General features: G+C 38.1%; 1 protein-coding gene across 7 annotated transcripts in view; it reads left to right on the top strand.

The window, feature by feature from the left end:
- Pam (peptidylglycine alpha-amidating monooxygenase) overlaps positions 1-27,910 on the top strand; it is a 283,282-nt gene that overhangs the window by 253,734 nt on the left and 1,638 nt on the right. For 3 of the 7 annotated variants that reach the window (XM_059278064.1, XM_059278066.1, XM_059278069.1), the window contains 8 exons: positions 3,480-3,596; positions 5,828-5,900; positions 7,218-7,428; positions 7,625-7,825; positions 10,292-10,407; positions 13,816-13,915; positions 18,822-18,875; positions 25,015-25,218. In XM_059278064.1, the coding sequence (XP_059134047.1) occupies positions 3,480-3,596; positions 5,828-5,900; positions 7,218-7,428; positions 7,625-7,825; positions 10,292-10,407; positions 13,816-13,915; positions 18,822-18,875; positions 25,015-25,218 (1,076 nt within the window). The remainder of the gene's footprint in view (positions 1-3,479; positions 3,597-5,827; positions 5,901-7,217; positions 7,429-7,624; positions 7,826-10,291; positions 10,408-13,815; positions 13,916-18,821; positions 18,876-25,014; positions 25,219-27,910) is intronic. The other 4 variants (XM_059278067.1, XM_059278070.1, XM_059278068.1 and 1 more) reach the window with 2 other exon arrangements.

A 27,910-nucleotide genomic window follows, 5' to 3' on the forward strand; every position in this document is an offset into this window, starting at 1 on the left:
ATATGTTATTAACACAGCTTTTATTCTCAGAAGTCAAGCGCAATGTTCTGGGTCTGTGAAAACAAGGGAATAATAATTATATTTTAGAATTTGGGGATGAAAAATAAAGCTGAACTTCAAAGACAAATTCTTATTTCTTTCAATGAAATGAAGACGTTTTGTTTTCGTTTGTTTTCAAAAAGTTACATCATCTGAGATTGATGGTGAGTGTCTAAGTGAATAGCAAGACAAAAAGGAGGTAGTTAACTTACAGATTTTCTACAACCCTTTATTAGAGAAAGCAGCTGCAAGGAAAAATATTGTGCTTCCATGGGGCTTATTATTCTGCAGAGGAGAGATACAGAATTAGGTGTGCTGAGGTCTGATAGGCTGCTGCTTTGTGAAGAGACACAATAGGCCATTGGAATGTGTCACACTTACGAGCTATTAATGATGAGTTGGAACACTCACTGCATGCCAAATGGACAGCCCTTGGTAAGAGTTGTGAGGGCTTAGGAATTTTCCATATCTGCTAGGTGCAATCGGTCAGAAAAGTGATGGGCCCATATATTCCACACCCAAGCAACAAAATTTTTAAGTATCAACAAAACTTTTAAGTATTATAAATGGAATAGGGAAATCAAAATATGAGCGAGCAGTGGATCTATCAATGTTAATACCCTAGTTGTAATGTTCTATGTAGTTTTTCAAAAATGTCATTATTGAGGAAAGACAAATAAAATCTACACAGAAGCTCTGTGTCATTTCTTATAACTGTGAGTGAATCTAAATTCACCTCAATTAAAATTTCCCTTAGAAGGGTGTGGGAAAGCATAGTCAGTTTATGTGATCAGCCTAGATGTACATCAGTGGATAAAGTATAGCATATGTGAGCAATGGAATTTTATTCACCCTTGAAGGACGAATTTATGTTATTTGTAGGAAATGAGTACTGAGCAAAGCAATTAAAACTCAGAAAGCCCAATATTGCATGTTATATCTCATACAAAAATATCAATTCAAAGTATTATGTGATGTGAAAGTGTGACTGGGACAAGGGAATTATCATAATGGAGATGAATATAAACAAAATCAAAATACATGATAGACATGTATGAAAATGTCTTAATGAAATCCATCTTATACAATGAGTACACGGTAATTTTTAAAACACCAAAGAATAGTAAAATAGGATACATTTAATTATATAAAAGAGAGACATTATAACTGCTAGTTGTTATAGGAAATATAATTTTCACATTATTTATAGCCACTGAACCTTTGCATATCACTTAGTAATTTAACATCATAGCTTAGGAAGAGTAAGATTATTGATGGCTAAATCCATCTTTACTTTCTAGAGGAACAATTATAATATTCCAAGTAAAGAAATTCACTTTTAATATTGTTTCACATATAAAATTAAGTCCTGGATGCTTATGATAGCAATAGTAAGTGACAATCCTTTCCAGCCTCTTAATGTTACCTTATAAATCCATACATTGCTTTTGTCCGAACAGGATTTTATATTTCAATTTAATCATGTTATCTTGAATATCATATGTGTTTTTTGTTACTGATGCTGTGTATGTTTTATAAATATGTGATTTTTTTTTATTAGCTACTGCTGTGTGGTTTTAACTACACATGATAGCTTATGCCAACAGTTTTACTTAAGTTTTAGGCTGACAAAACTAAATCAATATTTTGTGTTCAACTGAATACATCATTAATAAGGACCACTTCAGGGACTTCACTGTTATCTTTCAGGAAAAATATACCCCAAAGACCTTACTAGTCATGAAGCTCAGATAATTATCTGATGGATATTTTTAATGGCAAGACAGTATGATTTAAAACTTTATATGCTCCTACTGGGACCTCTCTGTCAGTTCCACCAAAAAAAAAAAGAAAGAAAGAAAGAAAAAAAAAAAACAGCCAACTAATAAATTGATGCATGATAGACTTAAGTAGTCTATCACCTTCCCAAGTTGTAAATATATCTTGACAGACATTTGATGTTATTCCAAATCTTTTGATTATCCAGTTGAACTAAAGGAAAACACACCTATATAGTTTATATAGAAACACATCTGTGTGTGTGCTGATTCAATGCTTTGTTTCTGAACATGTAAAATGGTTTATTGGTATTTGGTTCATTTAAATCTTTGCTACATAAGCTTAGATAGCAGCTTATCTTTGTAACATGCACAGTAAACATAAAATAGTCTCCTTGTTTGAGTTTTCACTTTCTGATTTCAGTGACTTGCCATTAACCCAGTCCAGAAATATTAAGTGGAAAATTCTAGAAATGAATAATTATTCATTTTAAATCTATAACTTGTGTTATTTTGAGGAGTATGATAAAATCTCCTCTGTCTTGCCTAAGACTTGAATCATCTATTGACAATTCTCTACACACTGGATCCATCTGTTACCCACCCATCAGTCACTCAGTAGCCATCTCATGACCAAGCTAACAGCATCAATGTTCTTTGCTTGAGTCATCCTTATTGTACTTAAAAATGGTCCCAAATCCCAGGAACCATGATGCTTGAAATTTTATTTGAAAATTTCATTATATTTATTATGTTATTGGTTATTGTTTTCAGTCTCTTAATGTTCCCAGTTTATAACTGAAGCTTGTTTACACTATAGCTGCATAGAAAAAAAGTGTAGTAAGCTCAGGGTTTGGTACTATCTGTTGCAGACACCACTGGGGTCTAGGAATGTATCCCCTAAGGATGAAGAGGGGCTAATGTCAGTTTTTGAAACAGGAGTTGAAATAAGTAAAGTATCTGTTGAAACTGGCATTCTAAGAAAAGGTATTGCTATTTAAATATGAATATAAAATTTAAATATATGTACATAATATTTTATAACCCAGAAGACACTGAGCTTACAAAAGCAGGGATTACTATACTAACTTGAAATCAATTATTCTATAATTATCCATTTTGCTCTAATGAAAAGCTGCTAGAAAGAGAAGTTTCATGCCTCTTAAGTGTATTTTTTGTTTCAATAATAAATCCTGTTTGATTTTATTGAAATATGTTGAATATTCTATGTTTATCCTTTTGTGTTCCTATATTATACATTTGGCTAGTACAATGATTCCTTCTCCTCACTCCTGTCCCACTGTAATCATTACAGAGAAAGTTAAAATAAGTTCATGTAATTGTAAAGAAAATATCACTCATTTATAAACTGTGAAAAGATTTTTAAGAAGTTTTAGTTGCCTTCACAGCCCCAGTTCCAGGCTTCTCAAACCCTAATGTGTAAATGAGCTCTTGCTTTGGACCTGGTGGCTCTGAGAATTCACACTGACCACATCACACTGACCATCCATGATGGTTTATGATACAGTTCAAGAGACCATGAGGTCAAGTACATCACAGTCCTTCCGAGTTTGTATTAAGGTTCTCAAGTAAGTGGTCTGCATTTCTCAAGTGCCCCCGAGTTATGGGTTGTTAATTTTCCATTCTAATGTTTTTGTTTAGCTCTTTTGACAGCAAATTTGTTTATCAGCAAAGAGGCCTTGGACCAATTGAAGAAGATACGATTCTAGTCATAGATCCAAATAATGCTGCAATCCTCCAGTCCAGTGGGAAGAACCTGTGAGTAAATGGCTTACATGCTATTCAAACTGGCACACCTGTGCTGGACATAAAGTACATCATTGGGTCAGGAATGTGTCACAAGACTACCCTTACACAGGAGACAGATTGGGCCATCCTTTCATTTACTTTCTAAACAAGTGGTTCTGAAACTCAACTGAATGTTAGAATTACCTGTGAAGCTCAAAAAAAAAAAAATTCTACACACAGAAAATTGGCCACTTATGTGTCTTCTTTCAAAATACCAAGGATAATTTTCTTACTACAAAAAGTCTTTGATGTCCTAGATTGTTAGCTTGATTTAAACACTATGGGTTCTATGCATGTATCTTACCATATTTATAAGCCATATTAATTTGTCGGTTTATAATTTTTAAAAATTGCATTATGACTTGGTCTGGACTATGGCTAATGCTATTATATCTTTCCTGGTGACTATTACACAGTCAAGATTGAGACATGTATGGTGAAGTCAGCTCTTAGTCAGTTAGACTGATAGTGTAAAAAATCTGTAGCATAAAAATTATTTACTCAACTGACCAAGAATCAATGATAAGAATAAAAGACTTTTTTTCTCTTCCCATCCAAAAGTGAAGACTAAACAAATACCATTTTTAGCTTCCCCTTGGCTTGCACATGTAATTTGGATCTGAAAGCCACTCATTATTTGGTCTGATTCCTAGATGGCATTTGGCAGGCAAAAACAGTTGGCTGATATTCATGGTCATTGAAAGAAAGGGACACCTGCTTACAGACTTACCCTGACCCATTATAACCTGGCAGCTTCTAGGACTATGCCCCACTCCATCTGCTTAAGTCCCAGAGAAGCCCAGCTTCTTTGAAACGCAGATAGCCTCTACTTTGAATGTAGCTACTACTAATAGAGATTGCTATAATGAAGCTTAGTTTTTTTAAATAGTCATTTCAGAGAAGTCAGGGACCAAATTATAATTCCATCTCTACTATGTATTTGAGCCCACGTCCTTAGAGCTGTAGCCATTAATCAGGCATCCTCATCCCAGAACAGAATTAACAGGGAAGGTGGACCGACTGCTGCTAAGTCAACTTGGCTAGCTATGAGGTATCAATGCTGCAAGCAAATCATAACCTCGCTTTCAGTGGCCAAAACAGGCATCTAGTTCAGTCAATTCGTTAAGATCAAAGTGTTATGCACTTGGCTCATGAAAAAAAAATATTGGTGCCAATACCCTACTTAGGCTAGACACACACAAAGAAGGCTTGGATTCTCGGATGGTATTCTAACAGGGTCACCTTAGTCTATTTCCCATGTGTTAACTCCGTTCCAGTTTTTCAGTTCTGTGGGCCTCTGTCCATATCCATTACATGTGCAAAATATATTGACCTTTCCTAGTGATTGTTCCAGCTCACCACTTCACTGTGCCTGGAGGGTCACAGCCCTTCTGGAAGTTACTCTCTTTGTGTTTCACTATCTTCCATAGCCAGTCCTAGAGCTTTCAAGTCACATATATAAGATTTTGTGTTGACATGGTGTTATAGGGCTGGAGAGATAGCTCAGTTGGTAATGACCTTGCCATAAGGACCTAGAATCCACACAAAGGCTGGACAGAGTCACATCAGTAACCCCATTACTGAGGCCAACAGGGGGCAGGGTAGGAGGACCCCTGGGACTATCTGGCCAACTAGGCTAGTCAATTGCTTCCATGTTCAGTGAGAGGTCCTATCTTAAAGGATAAGATGGAGAGTGATGGAAATAGACAGCTGATATCACTCTCTGGACTATACATGCATGTATGCACACATCACAAACACTCACATACAAAAATGCCCATAACACTACATTTTCTTGAAATATATTTTAACTATCCAAACTATAGAAATCCAGTTATTTCTCAAGGCAATTTGTCTTATGCATATTCTGAAACATTAATATTTATTTTCTGAAAACTTGCTTCTCATTTTATGTTATTTGTGCTGCTTAATAAAGCATACTCTATAGTAAATACTTATAATTTTATGTAAACTTTGTTTATAGATCTTAATAGGATTAACTTCTGCTTAAGCTTTGTCATGAGGAAGTCTCTGTTCTAACAGGTTATTTTCATTTAATAATTCATTTTGGCATTTTCTACAATGATACAAAAACACTGTTCCTATTTTGTAGAAGTATATTGCTCCACGGTTTTATTACAGCTAAGTGCCTCTCATGTATCTAGAGAACTAGAACTAGAACAGTTATTTTTATTTTTCAGGTTTTATTTACCACATGGCTTGAGTATCGATAAAGATGGAAATTACTGGGTCACAGACGTGGCCCTTCATCAGGTGAGCTCCCTACTTGGCAGTGTTCAAACAGAAGCTGAGATGGGTTTGTTTTCACAATTCTCTGAATTTTACTGAAGCATTTTCTATGGCTCAAAAATTGGTAGCAAAAAAAGCGGTGGAAACATTCATATCATAGTAATTTCTGTGTGCTATTATAGAGTACCATAGACTGACTCAGTGGCTTATAAGCAACCAATGAGTTCATTTCTCACAGATCTAAATTCTGGGCATCTGAGATCAGGGTACCAGCATGACAGGGTTCTGTTGAGGTTCCTTTCCTAGGTTTCAGCCAGCCATCTCCTCGATGTGTTTTTCCATGAAGAAAGCAAAGAAAGTAAGCTCTTGTGTCTCCCTTCTCATGAGATTTTGCCATGATGGCCAGTTCCTTCCTGCTCCCATTACAATTGAAGTTAGGATTCTGATAGATGAATTTAGAAGACACAAGTGTTTAGTATCTGTATCAATCCTCACCTCGACATTTTTCTTTTTGTACTCTGCTAGGAAAAGTCAGCATGTTATTAGGTCTCTCTCATCCCTTGGATCCTAATATCCAGATGTTGAGCTTCCCTATAATATCTAGAGGCCTTCTACCTTTCTCTTCACTTTCTACACTGCCCATTATTTCCTTTGTCCCTAGGTCTTATTTCTTTTCTTTTCTTTCTTTCTTTTTATTTTTTTTGCTTATGTTTTATGAATTCTTTCCTAAGCCACTTTCATTTTCTATAAATTAAAGCAAAGTCTATATCAAGTGTGTAAGAATATCAAACTTTTGTCCTTTTCAAAAGATACTGTATTTCAATCATGGAATTGTCTTAAAGCCTCATACCCACACAAGATAAGCTGGTTAAATGTAATGGTGGTGGTACAGAGTTAGGAAAAATAGGAAAGAGAAATCTAGAGCTCTAAAGACTCACCAGTGAGTCATTAACATGTTCTCTCAAGTTCTCTGAACATCATTTGGTGAATACCTATGCCTCATATGCTATCTGATCATCATAGTATTAGCTAAGGAAGAAAAAAAGGAAGTGGAGATGAATGCAATGTTTAAATACGGGTCCCTATTTGCTGTATATTAAGTAGACAGCTTAGGGAAAATAACTTAGTTTCCATATATCTAATTGTGATATGAAGAATTAGACCAGATGATTTCTAGTGTCCTATCTAATTTTAAAAGCATCTTCTTTTGAATAAATCTCTGTCTGCCATTTACATTATAATTGCTTATTCAAATGATCTCTGTCATGTGTGTGTGTCAATAATAATCAGAAGAGTAGATTAAGCTTTTTTCTTTCTTTTTCTTTCTTTCTTTTTTTTAAGGTGTTCAAACTGGACCCACATAGCAAAGAAGGGCCTCTCTTAATTCTGGGAAGGAGCATGCAGCCTGGCAGTGACCAGAACCATTTCTGCCAGCCCACTGATGTGGCTGTGGACCCCAGCACTGGCGCTGTCTTCGTGGCAGACGGCTACTGCAACAGTCGGATCGTGCAGTTTTCACCCGGCGGCAAGTTCGTCACCCAGTGGGGAGAAGGTACTCGCTCCCACTCTTGCTCTCTAGTCAGAGTCCTGAGTCAATAGGACCAAACACCAGACGCGAGTTTGGTTTTCCTCATACAAAATCTGTAATAAACAGCTTCTTTTCATGAATTTGAAAACTTATCCAGCTGTGGCGTCAGACTTTGAAAGACTCTCTAAACGGTGTGTCTGTGGCCCTTCTTTGTTCGTAGAGTCTTCTGGGAGCACTCCTAAGCCAGGCCAGTTCAGTGTTCCTCACAGTCTGGCCCTGGTGCCTCACTTGGACCAATTGTGTGTGGCAGACAGGGAAAATGGCCGGATCCAATGTTTTAGAACTGACACCAAAGAATTTGTGAGAGAGATTAAACATGCGTCATTTGGAAGAAATGTATTCGCAATTTCATATATACCAGGTATTTCATTATTGTTTGCTTTATTATACGGTCTGCCCTTAACAGTTGTTTTCACTCAGTGTGCTTTTGAAATAACCTTGTTCTTATTAGAAAGTTCCAGATACTTTGTATATCAGATCTGAAACATCTTAAACCTATTACTACATTGTAAAGCACTTCAACCTAAATGTCACTGTTCCTTTTGCAGACATAATGAAGACTCCAAAAGAAGTTAACAGCTGTTTGTACTGGGTTTAAAATGTTCCCAAACACTGATTCCTTTTTACTTACGATCATCTGATCTAGCTATTAAAAGATTAATATTGCCTTCACACCATCAAGAGATGGTATATGTCTGATAGAATTACATTCAAACTATTTCTGTTTCTTGTTTCTGGAAAAAGTGCTGGCTGTTTTGGTTTTATTGCTGTGAAGAGACACCGTAACCATGGCAACTCTTATAAAGGAAAACATTTAATTGGTGCTGACTTGTAGTTCAGAGGTTTAGTCCATTATTGTCATGGCAGGAATTGTGGTGGTATGCAGACAGACATGGTGTTGAAGAAGCAGCTGGGTGTTCCATACCTGGATCCACTGGCAGCAGGAAGAGCAGAGTAACACTGGGCCTGGCTTGAGCATTGAAACCTCAAAGCCCACCCCCAGTAACATACTTCCTCCAATAAAGCCACACCTCCCAACAGGGCCACACCTCCTAATAGTGCCACTCCCTATGGGCACTAATGAACCTATGGGGGCCATTTTCATTCAAACCACCACACCAACCAATTTATTTAAAACAGATTAAAATATAAAGCAATAGAGGTTTATGTCTAAATGCCAGGAGAAACAGCCAATAAAATCTTGATTTCTTTAACATTTTTATATAAATTGTAATGGTTTTAACCATTTTCACAGGGCAGTGATGGTACATGCCTTTAATCTCAGAATTCAGGAGGCAGAGACAGGTGAATCTTTGTGAGTTTGAGGCCAACCTGGTCTACAGAATGAGTTCCAGGACAGCCAGAGCTGTTACACAGAGAAACCCTGTCTTGAAAAGCCAAAAAAAAAAAAAAAAAAGTTTCAAAGAAAATTTTTTAAAAATTCCAAACTCATAAAATAAGATATGCATAATTCACATAAAATGTTACCATAAGATTTCTTTGAATGAGTATTAAGCAACTTAATATTTTAAGTAAAAGTTTACACAAATCTTGAAATATTTTATTAACTATACCTGACTTTGTGTTAACACATGTTGACATACATTGACTATACTCCCCACTTTAATACCTACACATCCTAGGTCACTAAGGCATGAAATAAAAGGGCTCCAGTAACTAGATGGTTAGATGGGGAATAAGTGTGTGTTCCCTGAGAAATATACAAAAAAAAAAAAAAACCTCATTAATGTCAACAAAAGAGACATTCTGTACTTGGCTTTACTTCACATTGGAAGAATTAATTTGAAAAGATCATTCAGCTAGGAAGGAAGGTTATTTAAGTAGATATATCTTTCAAATATGGAAAAAGATAAGAACTAAAGTTAAAAACAGAATCTAGCAAGAGCTGGTGTCTTTACAGTATTCTGTAGCAATAATTGGCACTGACTGTATTATGTTATGGGATGTGTTCTAAAACTCGCTACGATCCTTTTAAGAAAGATGAAAATATATCGAACACAGGCTTCGCATCATACACACTTTTTGTGGCTTCGCAGTGCTGGGGCTCAAACATAGAACACATGCATGTCAGGCAAGCACTGAACTACGCTCTCAGTCTCCTCTAAAGTGTGCTCTTCAATGTCTGCTTTGAAAATGCAGTACTCAAACTTCTGATTTGTTTAAGTCATCACCATTTCTATGATTTCGCTTTCATAAAAAGAAATATCATTTTATTACAAAGTATGTTCATAAGAAGGTGCTTTTTTTTTCTCCTGTGACAGTATGTCTTTAACAGTCTAAAATACACTCATGTTAGACAACAAGCTAGAGTTGTCTAAAATCAGACTATTTCTTCCGGGTACTGCAACTCTCCTTATACCGTCTCTACATTCGCCTCTTACTCTTGCTACAGCAAGGCAGATAGATATTCCATAGTTTTCCAACATAAATCAGATATTCTACTATTATTGGCTTTAATAACTTAATGTTTTCCCCATTCCTAATGAGGATTCCTATTATATCTAATCCTGTATGCCAGTATGCATGTTTATCAGTAATTATGTATCCTGATTTCTTGTGGCTTCCTAAGTGGAACAGGCCCTCCAGTTTCTGATTTTCTTATTACAGTAAGATTGGTCATCAACCTGTTTGGCCCATGCCTGGTAACTCACTGGATAATATCTGCTAAGTAATTTTTATTGTTGTTGGCAAATATAGGGACCATGTTGATGCTCACTATTTTGTTTATTTTTCTAATGTTTGTTTCTTCTGTTTCAAAGCCAGTCTTAGTCCATATTTTAAAGAAAGACTGCATCTCTTGTCACAGGTTTGCTCTTTCTGGTGAATGGGAAGCCTTACTTTGGCGACCACGAACCTGTGCAAGGTTTTGTGCTGAACTTTACCAGTGGGGAAATTATAGATGTCTTCAAGCCAGTACGCAAGGTACTTCCACTCACTGCCTAGATTTGAATTTTTATAGGAAAATTAAAATCTGAATATCAATGTACGATTTTTATTTTTAAACATAGAAGATGGGATGACTTCTTAGCTGAGTTGATGGTATTATGTTGTTATGATGTTTACTTAAAATAAATGTCCTTGTCTTTTCCTAGACCATCAGTATTTTCAGATGAACATTACACTGTACAGTTCTAGCTTTGTAGTAGAATCTGCATACAATGGCAAACTTAAATTAACTATAGTTAGCAAGTTGATGTAGATACATTGATAGATAAATGGTAGACAGATTCTTTTCCTAGTTTCATTCAAGTGGTGAAGAACCCACACTTGGAATGGACTATTACAGTTCTCTTTAGCATCAGCAGGAGCCTTGGTTTTTTGTGGGTAATAGTGTTAAGACTTTAATAAGCAACAAGAATTGAAAATAATACTTTGTGGAATCTGTTCAAATTCTAAAGACTTAGCTAGGTGAGGAGTTCAAGGCTCCACAGTAATTGGCCACTATGCATTTTAACAATGCTTTTTACACACTCAGTAACAAAAGTGAGCATTCCATGGGCTTTTGTCTTCCCACTGTATTATATATGAAGAGTAATTGCCAAAGCAATCATAATACTCGCATATATTGCAGGTATATTCCAGGATATCATCAGATGTAGAAAGATCAGCCTACTAAAATGCTCAGACAATAGTTATTTTTCAAAATATGGAAAGATTTATTGTGTTTACTTAGATTAAAATGTAACTATCACAAGCCACTGAACAAAGTATGTCTTTATATCATAATTATTAAATTTTCTGTTAGGATACCAAGTTTGCTAGGTGGGAAAAAAAGGAACTTTAAAATGGCTCAGTATTTTAGAAATCTGTAAGAAGCTGGGCAGTCTTGGTTCTATCAGAATTCACTGCAGGTTTTATACTTGATCTTAAGGGTATAATCATGTACAAGATAAGACACAATCTCTTCCTCAGTGTGCCTTTGTTAGGAAAAGCTACAGTATCTGAAACAAAACAAAGTAGATATGAACTAAAGAATTCCATCACAAGTTCTCTTCTTTTGGGTCTCTGTTTATGGTTTGTAAGCATGCATTTTTCTCAGAAGATATTTTATCTGAAAAGCATTGTGCAATCCCATTGAAATCATTGCTTCTGTTAGAAGGGAAGCCATTACATTTTGAGTACATATTTTACCTGCACAGTGCTTTATCATTGATTGTCTGATCTTTAGAGCTATTCTCCTTGAGTTGATTTCCTCATATTTATTGATTAAGAAAAGAAAAATATTACCATTCTTTCAGGTTTACAGTTTGTTTTGTCTGAATGTCCCTGTCGTTATGGTCCCTTTAGTGATAGTGTTCTGTATCAACTTGGTTATTAGCTTTTAATTGAAATGAACATTTGTATGTCAAAACTAAGTGCTAAGCAAGAGGCTTCCACTCATAAGAATATAAATAGGTCTGAATTAGAAGTTCAGAGAGCATTGTTTCTAAACATCAGCAGTCACCAAACTTGTGGTGATGAATGAGTCACATCATGGCAACCCAAAGAGAGTCTCATGCTAAGACAAAATTTGCTCTTCTTTACAAAACCAAGTTATCATATAACTCCTTACGCATGGAATAGTATTCTGTGTTGATTCAGTAAAGTAAAACTGGTTTATAGATCTCGCAGAATTTTCACTTACTAAGATTATCATCATAAAGATTGAAAGTCTAGGTAAAAGAAATAATGTGGTATAATGATTCGTTATTGTAGTCAAAAGTTGATATTTACAGTCTTTTCCTCTCTGCATATCTGTAGCTTCTTCCCTCACATAGGTTGAGTCTCTCTCTTTTACTACATGTGAGTCTCTTTCTTTTACTACTGTAGTCTTTAGAAATGTTTACATCTGGGCTGGAGAGATGGCTCAGGGGTTAAGAGCACTGGCTGCTCTTCCAGAGGTCCCGAGTTCAATTCCTAGCACCCACATGGTGGCTCATAACAATCTGTTATGGGATCTGATTCCCTCTTCTGGTGTGCATGAAGACAGGTCACTCATATGCATAAAATAAATATTAAAAAAAAAGAAATGTTTACATCTGATGGTTGATCTCTCTTTTTGTTAGCATAAGGGAAATAAGACAGCAAGACTAATAAAGACAGTTTCATTCTTCTGCATATGGACACACAGATTACTCAATACTATTTGATGAAGATGCTGTCTTTTGTCCTGTATTTTTTGGCGTCTTTGTTAAAAACGACATGGCTGTGTGAACTTAAGTCAGGGTCTTCTTTTTGATAGTCTTTCCTTGCAGTGAAACATTGGATGCAAAGACACATGACTGCTTAAGATTAAGTGAAAGTTAAGCAATCAGCAATAATAATATTTATGTCACCACTTCTAAGGCTCAGTGAACGCTGCAGATGAGGGAACAAAAGAAAAACAACAAAACGAACAAACAAAATCAGAAGATAGAATGAAGGTCTGGGAGATACAGCTGCTGAGTGTGATATGGCTGTTCCAGTCATAAGCCCAATGCAACTGTACGTGTCTATAGAGAGCCTGCTCGAGGATGGACCTGGCTTTAGTACTCAAGAGCTCTGTCTGCTCTTGCACAGGACCTAAGTTCAGTTCCCAGCATCCACACTGGTGACTTAGAACCCCCTGTAAAAACAGGTCCGATGATCCAGTGCCCTTTCTTGGCCTCCTTGAGCACTGTACTTATGCATATACCAACACCCAGACATACACATAGACACACAATTTTAAAATAATAAAAACTTAATCTTAAAAGAGAATAGACCTGCTGCCAGCCAACCATGGATAAAGGAACTCCATTACCACTATTGGTCCCCCACTGCTGACCTAGTGGCTACTGATAAATTATGTGAAATAGAGTTATTGCTGTCAATCATGTAACCACTGGTGAGGCTCCAGTAAAGAGTTCAAACCCATAGTTACACAGATGGCCCCTGGCTAAACAGATTGTGTCTTAAAACAAAACCAGATAAATATGATGGAGAGAGGGTGGGAAAAGGTGGGAGGGGGTAATCTAAATGCATAGTAAACGTGTATGAAAATGTCAGAGAAGAAGCTTAATAATCAATTTTTTTTAAGATAGAAGACATATGAAAGCAGAAGTAAACATAAATAAGTCATAAAACACCAAATTAAGCAGCCCTGAAAAAAATAATCAACATAGGAATTTTCAGCTTTGAAAGGAATTTCAAGCCAGTGGTTTCTCAGTGCCTAGAGTTACTCCTCGCAGAGTCAGGACCCAGTGAATGACTGCCTTTGGCTAGGGTTGCTCACTTTCGTTGGAATTGCATGTCTTGTCTCACTTTTCTGCCATTCCATGATGTATTTAAGCAAAGCCTCGCCGTGATAACACATGTCTTTACCTTTGCCAGCACTTTGATATGCCCCATGACATTGTTGCTTCTGAAGACGGGAATGTGTATATTGGAGATGCGCACACGAACACCGTGTGGAAGTTCACCCTGACCGAAAGTAGGTTGTTGAGCTTTTTAGTTGTTTGTTTTTATGGTATTTTTAATCCATAATTTTCATCTGGTTGATTGTTTACAGTCGTGGGAAACAAAAACATTTGCTTTTGTTCTCTTTTTTTTAATGCCAGCCATAGGAAATCAAGATATAAGGGAGTTTCGGTTTGGGGTTCAATGTTAGCGTCTAGCATCTTTGGTTTTCTGTTCCCTGTACTACAAAGGACAGGGGAAATGAAGAAGGATGAGAGAGGGGGAGGAGGAAGGGAGAGTGTCCTTATTTGGTATCTATTTCAGAAATTAAAATAATTTCTTAAATGTGGAGAGAGAGAGGTTTTGTTTTGTTTTGTTTATTTTCCTGGCAATCGTCACCTTGTTTCCAGAGACGCTCCACAGGAAATGTTTGATGTGTGAAGTAATGTCTATTACATTAAAAGCCCCTGTGAATTCCAGCTTGGTTACAGAAGAAGGAGACAGCTTTGGCAAAGAAGATGTTGACTTGTTGCCACAAGACATCACCCCATGTGGTGCTCAGCTCTTTCCAGTCCTGAGCATGCAGAGACACCAGCATCCTTGTCTGACATGTTATCCCAAGAAGAGTCACTTTCTGCTTTCCATTTAGGCCTCAGATCCCCCTCAAATACTGAGTTGCTGTATTTTTATTTAGCTCAGAGCATAAAAGAACAGATTTGCTCTGTCAGAATCTAGTCAATTAGTGGACAATTTGTTAGGTTTTGGAGTGGGGAATGGGGAAGGAGATTCAAGGGGACAGTGAGATGGATCACTGGGAAATAAGGAGTTTTTTAGAAAATTTATTAGTGCCATAGATAGACAGATAGAAGAACAACAGCATGGAGTTCAGGCCCCAGCATGAGAGACAGACAGAATGGCAGGGTCTCTGAAGACATGAAGCAGAGGCCTTGTGACAGAAGTGAGGTCTGCTCTTGTAGCTGTCTAAAGATGGCTGAAGTTTCACAACAAGAACCCCTTAGCCAGGGTCTCTGAATCAAAGGCAAGAGGCAGAGAAAGGGGTAGGGAATAAAAGGGGTGGGTAGGGAGAAGGATATGTAACCAACATCTCTTTTAATGTTAACTCACTTTGCAGATGAGAACTGGCCCCAGGAATTCTGATAGCCAGGGACCCACAGTGTCTCTGTAGGGGACCTGTTAGTATCTGTCAGAGGAGAGTGCTGCAGATACTGTGGCCTGAGCCGAGGCTGAATACTAGTATTATATTCTTCATTAATGTTAGGATTCTCTCATTTCAACTTGGACATCGTTAAAAGTATACTAGCCTAGTCCCTGCTTTCAGACTGTGAATCAAAATTGTCATTAACTGAAGTTCACTGAATGTTTACTTGGCTCAAAATTTCAATATCCAGAGATGCTTTTTAAATATGTTGGGGGTCTAAGCAACAGGATATAGTGGTAATAAATAAAGGAATTAGGAATGATAAATTTGAGGTATCAAAAGCCATAGCAGATAGTAATATTAGGTAAAGAATTAATAAGGACATGAAAAATTGATGAATAAAATGATGTTAATTGTAACAGCATAAATTCAAGTTATAACAAGGAAAAAAGAACAAATTGTTGGAAGAAAAGGAAAACCAGGAGTCTATAAACTTTAATCAGATAGAATGTAGGTTCTATCTTTCAATTCAGCCAATACTGTATTCAGTAACTTCTGAGTTTTGCATTAATCTTCAAGTAACTTTTACTGTTCTGACATAAGGGCCCTATTAGAGTATCATGAATATAGATTCAACTACTAGGTATATTTGCACAGATGTGACAGAAATGTCCATAAGGAAAAACTTACTTTGCTTCTTGATCTCAGAGGGGTCAGTTCTTGGCTGTTTGTGCAGAAAATGAGAGCAGCAGGAGGAACATGTGACACAAGGGACTGTGTGGCCAAGAAACAGATAGCAGCATGGTCCACACTAAAACACAGTCCAAGGACATGCTTCTACAGACCTCCATCTTCCAAAGCTCTGCCACCTCTTTATCACGCTGCAGTAAAGCTATCGTATTAATTCCATACCGGAAATAATGCACAATTAAGTCGGAGTCCTCATGATCTAAGTGTCTCTGGAAGTACCCACACAGACTTACCCAGAGCATGCTTTATTGCTCTCATAGGCATTTCTTAATCCAGTAAGGATTGCATCAGAGCCTCTGACCTATTCTACCCCCAGAAGTCACTTTACCTTTCCCCTGTAAGAGATGCATTCAGCACTTGTGTTTTTGACAAGGACCCTGGATGCATGGGTAAACTAAAATAAAACTAAAGATAGATGTATAACCCTCAAATGGCTGACCCAGTTAGGATTTTTAGAACAACAACCAAATATTGAATGCATTTTTAAAGATGGAAAAGACTGTATAAGAAGAAATAGGAATAATAATGTGTGTGTTTTGAAAACTCTTCCTAAGTGGTTTTGGTACAGCCTCTGATCTCTGATTAAAAAGCAGTACAACAGAGCATAAAACTTAAAGATGATAAAAATCTTTCTGTGTAATCCAGAGCACAATAAATTCGTGAAATGGGACCTCTGGCACAGGAAGACTCTCTGTGTTTGCAGTCTACTGCTTAGTCTAGTTCATAGAAGACTGTTGTCCTACTTGGCTTCTCTATTGTTGTGTGAAACACTGACGAAAACTAACCTGGTGAGGGTGGATATTGGACAGGTCACTGAGGGAAGTCAAGACAGAAACCTAAAAGCAAGAACCGAAGTGGAGGCCACAGAAGGATGCTGTTGACTGACTTGCTCCTAACCAAGGGTACCACTGCCCACAGTGGGCTAGGACCTCCCCATAAATCTTTAATCAAGAAAATGCTCTACTTACACCAAGCCAAGCTGATGGAGCAATGCCTCAATGGAGGTTCCTTCTTCCTATGTAACACCACTTTCTAGGCATCAAGGACAAAGCTAACCAGAACCAGAACAACTGCATTTTAGCTTGGCAATGTTCTAGAATTATATGCCTACACACTTAGAAATTAATAAAGGAAAAAGCTCCTTAATTATACCACGTGACTGATTCTGGCTAATGCACGAAAGGGGACCAACCTGGAATAGAAAATTTTACTAGTTTATATAGGTCCTAGGCATATCTATTCTACGTACACTGTCATCCTTAAATCTATTTTAAGTCCTGGCCCCAGGTTAGACTTTGAACAATTGAAACAGAGACAGGATGCTACACATCTGGCTACATGGGTTAATGGGAAATTTACACAGCAAAGTTGTTATTAGAATTATTTCTTAAGTATACCAGTGTTGCTGTTGTTTTTTCTGAGAGTTGTTATCCAGGACCACCTTACACACTTGGCAGAATTATACTTTTTCTTATAAGAGTACAGGAGGCAGAATGGCAGATCAGGATTTAAAGGTGGTTGTGACCCTGAACTCTTTCTATGAGCTGCCCACTAAAGGCATAATCTCTGATATGAGGATGGGCTCATTGGCCTGTTATAAGTCAAATTTGTCTCCTTCTCTTATGGAAGTGGAGCCTAACTGGAGGTCAGTCTTGGTGAAAGAGCATCCGCAGAAGTGTTTTCTCAGCAACCCTAAAATAAACTTCAATAATGGCACTGAAATTTCTTCCTAGCAGTTTCTAACCAGCCTGTTCAGAGTGCTGCCTACCTTCCGGTCATATTGGGAGTCAGCACTCCTCTGCTTCAATTCTCCTTGGCATAACTTAATAATTCCTAAGCAAGTTTCATCGTGAATCCTTTATAGCATCAGTTTTGTTACTCCAAGTTTCTGATACATCAGTCGAAACCATCCTCACCTCTAAGATGTTGTCCAGGTGAAAACAGTGTAAGCAAGGGCATGGTGAAGCCGCTGAACTGGACCACTCCAGGGGTAGAAGGAAAGGTTTATTGAGGATCAAACTGCCATGACTGTCTCTCAGGGGGAGGGGCAGAGGAAAGTGAGATGGCGGAAAAAGCAAGTAGATTTTATGTGAAAGTCAGCAGGGTGGGGGGCCTTGGAGCTGATACAGGCTATTCAGATAAACTGGGAATTAGATGTCCTTGCCTTAGATAGTTAACCTTGGGGGACAGATTCAGGGAGGTCCTGGTAAGCAGAGATTCCTGAGGAATGATGAATTTCAGCACCTATTGACCCAGTAACAATCCTTCTGTTTACCAGGCCAGAGTGTTATGACTTATTATATATTATGTTACCCCCACCCAGGGTATCCCATGCATGGTGGGCTGGTGGGCGACCCACCCATGGCGGCAGCAGCCGGTGGACATTCGCAACCCAGAGGCTGCATCTGAGTGGAAATGGTTTATGATAATGAGGGATAAAGAGAAAGATAGGGAAAGACAGAAAGGAGAAAGAGAGAGAGAGAGAGAGAGAGAGAGAGAGAGAGAGAGAGAGAGAGAGAGAGAGAGAAGGAACAGAGAGGGGGGTTCAAAGGTGGGCACCTTGTGGGAGGGAAGCAGAAGAGAGAGAAATGGGCAGAGTTTTTCATTAAAAAAGAGACTTTTATATCTGGACCCAGGGTGGCACCAAGGGGCGGGATCAGAATATTAACACAGAGGCCTTCTGTTTAGGACATTGTTGCCAGCCCTGCAGTGAGTAGGGTGGGAGGTGGGGGGCAAACAGAGATTTTCTCACCAGCACTGCCATTTGGAACTAACAAACAGAACTACATGATATTTCAGAAACAATGCAATAATAATAAATTCCAAAAGGAAAACTCTATTCTAAATATAAAGTTGTTAGAAATATTATTTCAGCTTACCCAAGGAAGTTTTATCCAGGAGTCAAGAACTTGACCTCCCATTAGACTTAGGAAATATTTGTAACTGAATGTAAATGATATCAAAGTTAAGTTTTTAAATGTTCTTTTAGAGAGGATTCTGATTTTTCTCTCTCCTTCTTGTGCCGTTACAGAAATGGAGCATCGATCAGTTAAAAAGGCGGGCATTGAGGTCCCAGAAATCAAAGGTTGGTCAGAGTCCTCTTTTAACTGTGGAACCAAAAGCTGTTTTGTTGGATTATTTTTGGCTCTTGATTGCAGCTTAGAAATTATCAGACTAAAATATATATAATGTGGTAAATTATCCATGACCTTGGCTTTGGGCTGAGCCCTTAAACCCACACATTGTCATTTCTTTTCATGATAAAGGAAGTCGTCAGCGTGCCCTCCAATCATTGATTCCCAGTAACAGAATATGGATTTGGATCTAAGAAACCTCTAACTAGCGAGCCAGAGATATGCAGAAAGGAAAATATGTAGCTAGTCGTATTGGCAAGTATTGTTGATCTTATGCAAGAAAAATGATTTATTTTTGGTATGCTAGAAAAGCCTGCATGAGCTCTCATGTAAACAAGTGAAAACCCTTGGTGAGTCCATCCTATCTTGATGAGAAATGTTAGCATGCCTGCCAGCTCCTGTCACAGTACCTCTCAGCCCACAAGATTGGCTGAGGGCTTGTTTGTAAAAGGCATGGTAGTGAGTGTAAGAGAAATGAAACTACACCTCACCTCAGGAAAGTTACTGCCCAGTTAAAAGCATGACAGAAAGGGCACACACATCCACATGTCCACATGCACAGGTAACTGAATCGTTGACGTACAATATCTGAGCTTTTCTACAGGTAAGCAGCTGCTGTTCTCCTCTAAAAATCTCTGTCCGGGCGGTGGTGGCGCACGCCTTTAATCCCAGCACTCGGGAGGCAGAGCCAGGCGGATCTCTGTGAGTTCGAGGCCAGCCTGGGCTACCAAGTGAGTTCCAGGAAAGGCGCAAAGCTACACAGAGAAACCTTGTCTCGGAAAAAAAAAAAAAAAAAAAAAAAATCTCTGTCAGCTTACCTTTCCCTCTCCGAGAAGCAGTTTGAAGCTGTACTTTTTCTGTGATGTGTAGGTGTTTGACTGGTGTTTGTGGTTAAGGACCCACCATGCTTAAGTAAGAAAGTGATTCCATTCTTCAGATTGACCTGGCATAAAGAGCTTCAGACTAAAGTCTAGGCATCTTTGTTTTCCTGCCCCATGAAAGTAGGCTGAAAAGACACGCAAAGCCAGATACAAAAGGAAGGTTATATATATACATGGAAAGGAGAGATAGTAGGCCCAGCATTGGAAGGACTGAGGTAACATTGTTGTGACAATGAACTGCAGTTGTTTGGGCATTTGTAGAGATTCTGCCCAGGTGACCATACTGTGTGGTGTTCATATTACTCAAATACACATACAAGTTTTAAATCATTTGCTCTTTATATAGTATTGTTGATATTATATTTACCCCCAAATAAGGGTGCTATAAAAGATATTGTTGTTAATAACAGCTATCACAAATGGAACACTAAAAATGGACAATCCAAAAGTTATCAAATTTGCCGGGCGGTGGTGGCACACGCCTTTAATCCCAGCACTCAGGAGGCAGAGGCAGGCGGATCTCTGTGAGTTCCAGGCCAGCCTAGTCTACAAAGCAAGTTCCAGGAAAAGTGCAAAGCTACACAGAGAAACCCTGTCTCGGGAAAAAAAAAAGTTATCAAATTTAATCATGTTAACCGTGTGGTATTTATTTTACATATGAGGAACTAAGGGTAGGTCGTACTAAGGAGAAAGCAGGTGTTAAAGGCAGGTTTTAAATGCAGGTTTGTTTGATGTCAAATCCTGTGTTCTTCACTATTGCTGCACAATTGAAGACGGGTCAATCCTGTCAGCACATCAATCCTTTCACTCTAAATTCTTCCCAGAAATGCAGGTTAGCAAGGATTTACAGTTTGTGTTGAAATCTATTGAACTGTAAATTACTTCGAAGTATTTCTGTTTAAATATGCCTTACCAAAATGTTCTTGATGGTACTATGTGGAAAAGAGCCCAATTATCTTGACCTCTGGCTTCACCTTAGCTGCTTGATGAGAAGAAAACAAGATGTTTTTAGATAGAAAACCTCCCAGTCTTGGGGCAGAACCTGGCAGTCGAAATAGTAAATTTTGCTAAAATGTCTACAAGAAAATCCAATCTAACAGTCTGGAATATCCCAACTCAAATGGAGGTACTTTGTTCCTTGAACCTAAATAATTCTTATTCTTCTATAAGATTATTATATTCTTATTACAAAAACAAACACACACACACACACACACACACACACACACACACACACACATCATGTTGGGTCCCTAGATCTTATCATTTATCAAAATCACGAAGCTACCCTTTGTAACAGAGGCCAAGGCAAATTTATACTTGACAACATAAGGAGGTGTTTGTTAATTTTGCCACTCTAAAGGTGGGTTACCCTGGTGATTCTCATCTCCACATGAGTGGTCGTATCACTGACCAATTATAACAAGGTTCCAGAAGCAACCTTTGAAGGCAATTTCAGAAATAGGAGAATTGGAGAGGGCAGAAAAGCTCAGGAAAAGGATTTAAAATTTCAAATAGAGTTCCTAGGGATAAAACAGGTCAAAGCATAATTCTCACACCGTCCCCTGCCCCAGGGAAAGATGACAATAGTGATTAGTCTCCAAAAAGTAGGAAGGAGCTCTCAGGTGCAGTGAGCCTCTTAGGCCTTATTGAGAGAAGCGGTTATATGGGGCTGATGGCGGGAGCGGGGAGGGGAGAAGAGAGAGAGCCTGAACAAGAAAGAAGCTCGCTGATGCTGTATATAGCTTCCATATTTTCCTAAGTTACATGTTAATGTGCTTTCGAAAACCTACACTCTTCACTTGTGTCTGTTCTTAGCTAGGTAGCAATTTCTGTCTTGCTGTATTAAGAATGTACCTCCATCCCTGTGTATTATCCCAGTTGCTTTTATTAAAGAAGTCTGAGGGAGGACAGAAGGAGGGGATTTGAAAGATGATAGCTCAGTGGATTAAAGTGTTTGCCTCAGAGGCGGGAGGACTAGAGTTTAGATCCCCCAGAGTCCACGCAAAAGGAGAGCAAGCATGCCTCCTCCTTCACTGGAGAAGCAGAGATAGGGGTCCTGAGGTCAAGCCGTCTAGCTAGACTCTTTGGAGTTGGTAAGCTTTGCATCCAGGGAGAGATTCTAACCTTAGTAAATAAAATGGAGAACAGTGGAGAAAGACACCAATTTATTGACTTCAGGTCTAAACACACACACACACACACACACACACACACACACACACACACAAGTGCATTAACACATATGTAAACATGCATACACACAGGTGCATACATGACATTGGTTATGGACTAAAAGAACCAGCTTAACACTCCTAGGAAATAGAAGAGACACAGAGATGAACTTGCAAGTAGATGAGATGCAGTGATGAACTTGCTAAGATACATATCACTATAGACCTGCTTGGCTTCCACAGTTCTGGTATTTTGGATGTAATCTACTAAAAATACTTGAACATTCTAACATTTGGAATAAACTGAAATGTGTTTAAGATTTAAAAGGTGCTTTTTTAAAAAGAGGGTAGTTTTTAAGTGTCTCATTGCCATGCAAAATATATAATAAATAAAATAATAGAAGCATTGCTTTAAAGGGCAGAAGAATTTAAAGGGCAGAAGAAGAAAAAACTACTTCTTTTTTTTTTTTTTTTTTTTGGTTTTTCGGGACAGGATTTCTCTGTGTAGCTTTGTGCCTTTCCTGGATCTCGGTCTGTAGACCAGGCTGGCCTCAAACTCACAGAGATCCGCCTGCCTCTGCCTCCCGAGTGCTGGGATTAAAGGCGTGTGCCACCACCGCCCGGCGAAAAAAATACTTCTTATCTATCAGCTTTTAAAATTATGGCTTTTTCTTTATATCTAGAGATGCTTTGACAGCTTCTGATTTTATAAGACATTTTTGTTCTAGGCAGGCTGTGTATGGCATCTTATATGATACAAGAGTGTCATATTCTATTCCCTTTTATCTCCAGAAACTCAGACATTGGCTAATTTTAGAATCTTTACACTTCTTCATACCTGTTCACCAGGGATACTCCAAAACATGGGAATGTTTAATAAAGAAATTTCAGATAGAGAGTGAAATGGTATAATTTTGATCATTCATTATTTGTGTGGAATTCCAAGGCTCTTTTGTGATAAGTGTTGTGTTAGACCTTTTATTCTACCTATGTAGTCCCATCAGAAGAACAGCAATAATTCTAAGATTGGGACATTTTCAAACTACTCTCTTTTTAACAATGTACCTTTTAAATCTTAAACACATTGCAGTTTACTCCAAATGTTAGAATGTTCAAGTGTTTTTAGTAGATTACAACCAAAATGCTAGGACTGTGGAAGCCATGAATGTCTAAAGTGGTATGCATCTTAGCAAGTTCATTACCGTGTCTCGTCTACTTTCGATGAATGTTAAGCTGATTCATTCAGTCTGTAACCAATGTCATCCCTGGTTCTCTCCATTTAATGTAACTCAGTCCTGGTGCTGCCTCATCAATGGCACCAGATGTAAATTGGCATAAGGATTGTAGCAAAAGCAGGAAGTAACCAATAGGAAATGCTGGGCAATAATTCTGGTCATGTATACTGCTTTCAAATAGAAGCAGGCCTTCCTTCCAAAGGCAACACATTCTTGAATACCAGAGATACAAATTTGTTTTATGTTATTTAATCCCGTGATTCCATTTTGAGAATTTTCTTTTTTTTTTTTGTCCTGTTTAAATATGGAACAAGTTTAAATACTGAATAATTGTGTGTGTACATATTTTCTGTAGTAACAAAGAAGATGCTAGAAGAGTGGTTGGGTCTGTGCGCCAGTCTTTTTCCTTCCCTGCCCTCTAAATTTCAAGAGCCAGGTGGTGAACATGAGAGAAAGTGTAGCCTCAGCTTTAGTAAAGTACAGGGAACAAAATGAAGGCTTAGAGCAGAAGAATGCCAATAGTGCCTGCTCACAAGCTGTGTGTGTGTTAAAGAAGAGCAAATGTTGAGTGAGCGTAGTGGAGACGGTAAAAGAAGATACCTCAGAACACTGAAGCAAAGAGCGTCAGTCCTCCCTCTGCTCGTATCCATAAACTATATGTGAAGTGTCCTACGTAGTTTCAGAAACGTCCAGCAAGCTGTTAAATTATCTACATGTACAAAACATGAACCAATTTCCCCCACTGTGTTAAACCCTCTATCCTTACCAGTTTGTCAAGGTCTGAGGTTCTCTGTACCATGCAGTACATATTGTATTGTAAGGGAGAAGATACACCAAGAAATTAATATTCTGGAAGCATTGTGAGTCTTTCAGCAAATAAGACTGTAACATTTCTCCTGGCGAAATCCTTACCTGCTGCACATTAGGGTTTCTGTACACAGATACCCACATGCTTCTTGGGGATGGTTCAAAGTTCATTCTCATTTCAAGTTAATAATTATTAAAAAAAAAAAAACCTGCAGTAGCTTCTGCAGCTCCTATGAATCTGTTTCTCTATGGTGCTTAATACCTGATCAGCCTGATACCTACCCAGCTCCTGTCAATGTCTCAGAAAGTTGATGTTATTTTTATCGCCAATAAAATGATACATATATTACACTTATTCTGCTGAGAACTATATAAAAGAACACAAAGATACAGTTGCTTTTTCTCTTTGTCAGTCAAGAATTAATGTCTAAAACTATATAGAGTACTAAAACCTCACAGAACATGAGAGTGATTCATAAACTAAAGGTACAATGAACCAAATACTTATTAAGCACCTTCTTTGTGACCCACATTTAAATCCAACAGCTTTATGAAGGAAATAGTATCACACCTTTACAAATGAGATTCTGTTAGGCCAGAATAAATTAACTAACTTGCCCAAAGTTATTCTGCTAGTATACCTGAGATCAAGTATGATTGACTCTAGTATGTACACCAGCTCCTCTCCTCTACACAAAGCAGTATGTGATCATAACCTTGGGAAAATGAAAAAAGGATATATATCTTATGGAGTTACTAGCTAAAGGGGGAATTAAAGGTAGATCAAAGAACACAAGTTGGAAGGAAGAAACTATATAGCACTCATCGAAGCTGCTGTTTACTTTGTAGATGCTGACATTGAAACCCAACCCCACATACACTGATCTCAGCAAGTTCTTGGTGAACCATTGTTGATTTGACTGGGTAGGGGTGGGTAAGAGGGTTTGAAATCTTTGAATCAGTTGCATACTGTGAACTCTTCTTTCCCTGAAGAAGCCGAGGCAGTTGTTGAATCCAAAATGGAGAACAACCCCACCTCCTCAGAATTGCAGAAGATGCAAGAGAAACAGAAACTGATCAAAGAGCCAGGCTCGGGAGTGCCTGTGGTTCTCATTACAACCCTTCTGGTTATTCCTGTGGTTGTCCTGCTGGCCATTGTCATGTTTATTCGGTGGAAAAAATCAAGGGCCTTTGGAGGCAAGTAAAATGAGCCCCTTGAATTTGGACCCTGCCTTGGAAAGCATGTCTGGCCTAATTATCATTAGGAAATTTGTCATGATTGTCTGTTTGGTTTGGTTTGACTTAGTTTGCTTTATATGCTCTCTACCTTTTTATGATATTATTGTCTGTGTCTCAAAAGGTGATTAGAAATAATATTGAATATAAAATATATCTGGAGCCTCTAAAGTTTAGGTAGTTTGCTTGTACTATAACTTCGCTCATTGCCTTTAAACAGTTGGCTTAAGCCCAAAATAATATCACCATAGAAAGCTGTGAGGTTATAGATCTACTATAAATTTTTTTGCAGATCAGGTAGAAGGACATCCCTGCTGTTAGGAATGGGCTCAAACTCACAATACTTGGGTCAGGTATCTTGAGGTTGTGTTCTTCCTCTACCAGATTGGCTCTAGCTTGCAGCTTTATGACATTGGGCAAGTTACTTAATCTCTCTAAACCAGTTTCTTCAGGGATAAAATGAGGATAAAATATGAGGTTGTGTAAAAATAAAACTGAGCAATTGAAAGTAAGCATTTACCAAAGTATCTGGCACCCACTATGTATTCAAAGAGTAATCTGGGTAATAGAGAAATAAAAATAGATGCCTGTCTTAAGCCTCTGCTTTACCCAGAATCCTGCCCTAGCAAACTACTTGATTTTTGAATAGTCATAAACTTGACCATTAGATTTCCTAACTGAATGAGACAGGGTCCATCCAGTACCACAAGTCAGTATTTTAAAATTAATTGTCATAGTATGAGACCCTTTCAGTATATTCAAATAAATGATTGATGGCATCCTCATATCCCACTGTTAAGTAGCAGCCTCTATAGTGATATCTGGGAAAGAATCTATAGAGCAGTATGGGAGGTAGCATTTGGTCAGGAAACAAAGTCTGGTCTTGTCTGAGGTCAGGCAGTCAGAGCAGGGATCCAGGTACCTGTGGCAAAAGCCTTGCCACGGGAAAAAAAAAAAAAAAAAAAACACTGAAACAAAGAATGGAAGATTCAATTTAATAAGTTATGAAAGTAATGTATCAGAGATTGTCTTTAACTTTTTATTTACTCTTTAGTTAGCTCTTCCCAAAAAGGACTGTTATGAATCTGGAACTGTTATAAATATAAAGAAAAACAGCCATGTATTTAGACATGAGCTCTAAGAGAACAAATGTGCTACATATGGTATATATTGGATGTGCGAGCACAAACAGAAGTTCTTGATACTAGTTGTTCAATAGGATAATTGTCAGAAAGAAATGGATGAGTAGAAGAAACTCACAAAAAAAGATGATATATAAAACTGTAAGAGAAGATGGCAATGTGGTAAAAATGACAAGGAATGCCAGGAATCTGTAGGGCCTTGGGCATATGGCGGGACTCTTGGATATTTAATCAGGAAAGGAAGTGACTAAGGAGTTAAAAACCCCTGTTTTGCCATTTGCTATTAGGGACAAGTGGCGTGGAACTGTAGCATAAGGCTGTGTGGGAAGGGAGCAACATTGTTCCCCCATGTGTTATTTAAGAAAATTGTAATTCTATGCAATTCTGTTATATTTAGTTGAAAAGATAGATTAGCCTACTCCCTATTTTCAAGGATTTTTTCCTTAATAGATTTCTATCACACACACACACACACACACACACACACACACACACACCTTCTTAAAGGATTTATGTTGACTGCACACACCCTGGTTGTGTACTCCACTGATGGGCCACCCAGCCACCCAGCCACCCAGATGGGCACGGGGCACACAAGACTGGCCAAGGAAGGCACCACGTCTTTGTGGAACTGAGTCTATTCTTGGCTTTCTTGCAGTTCTTTCTCTGTCTTGTTTTCTACCTGCCCCTACTATCTGCCTCTTAGCTCTTTCCATGAGGCTGCCAGGCACCCTGATGCTTCTCTGAGTGTAGCCTGTGAAGGAATGATGAGAGAAAGAGAAAGCATGCAGGAAGAGACATAGCAAGGTGACAACTGGAGTCCCATTGGAGCTCTTCCTCCCCATAAAAAGCGAAATCGATGTATCTTAGAGATGGGAACCCCAGGGGAAGGGCTTTGTTCTCCTTGAGTGCATGGAAATTATCCAAGATTTCATGTCATTTGCTTTCACTTAGGCATCCTGTGAAGGGGGTTATATAGATCCAAAGCAGGATTGTGTGCTTCTATTAACAGAAAAAGAAAAGCTTGACACAAATATCCCTAAAGTTTTTAACAAAAGCTTCCAATTTTTTACAGTATTTTGCTAACTTAATTCTATCTCAATACAAATACAAAGATTAAAAAAAAAAAAAGATTGAGCATCATTCAGCATGTTTTTACGATTTCATATAACATCCCCTCTCATACATCACAGATATGGAGAGATGGGTACTGATCTCTCATTTCTCAGAGGGGGAAAAAAAACCCTTGAGACTCAAGAAATTAGTTTGTCAAAATTACATTCTATAAAAGACACAGGCAGAAGGCTACCCCTTAAATACATTTCAGTCTCCTTCAGCCCCCTTCATACTTCTCAATAATATAGAGCCTTTTCTAAAATTGCATGTAAATTAAACTTTTTAGTCACTTGTGAGTTCCTGATTTTATGTTGAAAGTTGAGCCCTTGGATAGAGGAGGGTGATTGGAACACATTTAAAATATGCCATCTTTTTGCTTGTCTTTTTTTTTTTTT

Source organism: Peromyscus eremicus, chromosome 13 (assembly GCF_949786415.1).
Source record: "Peromyscus eremicus chromosome 13, PerEre_H2_v1, whole genome shotgun sequence".
Lineage (NCBI taxonomy): Eukaryota > Metazoa > Chordata > Mammalia > Rodentia > Cricetidae > Peromyscus > Peromyscus eremicus.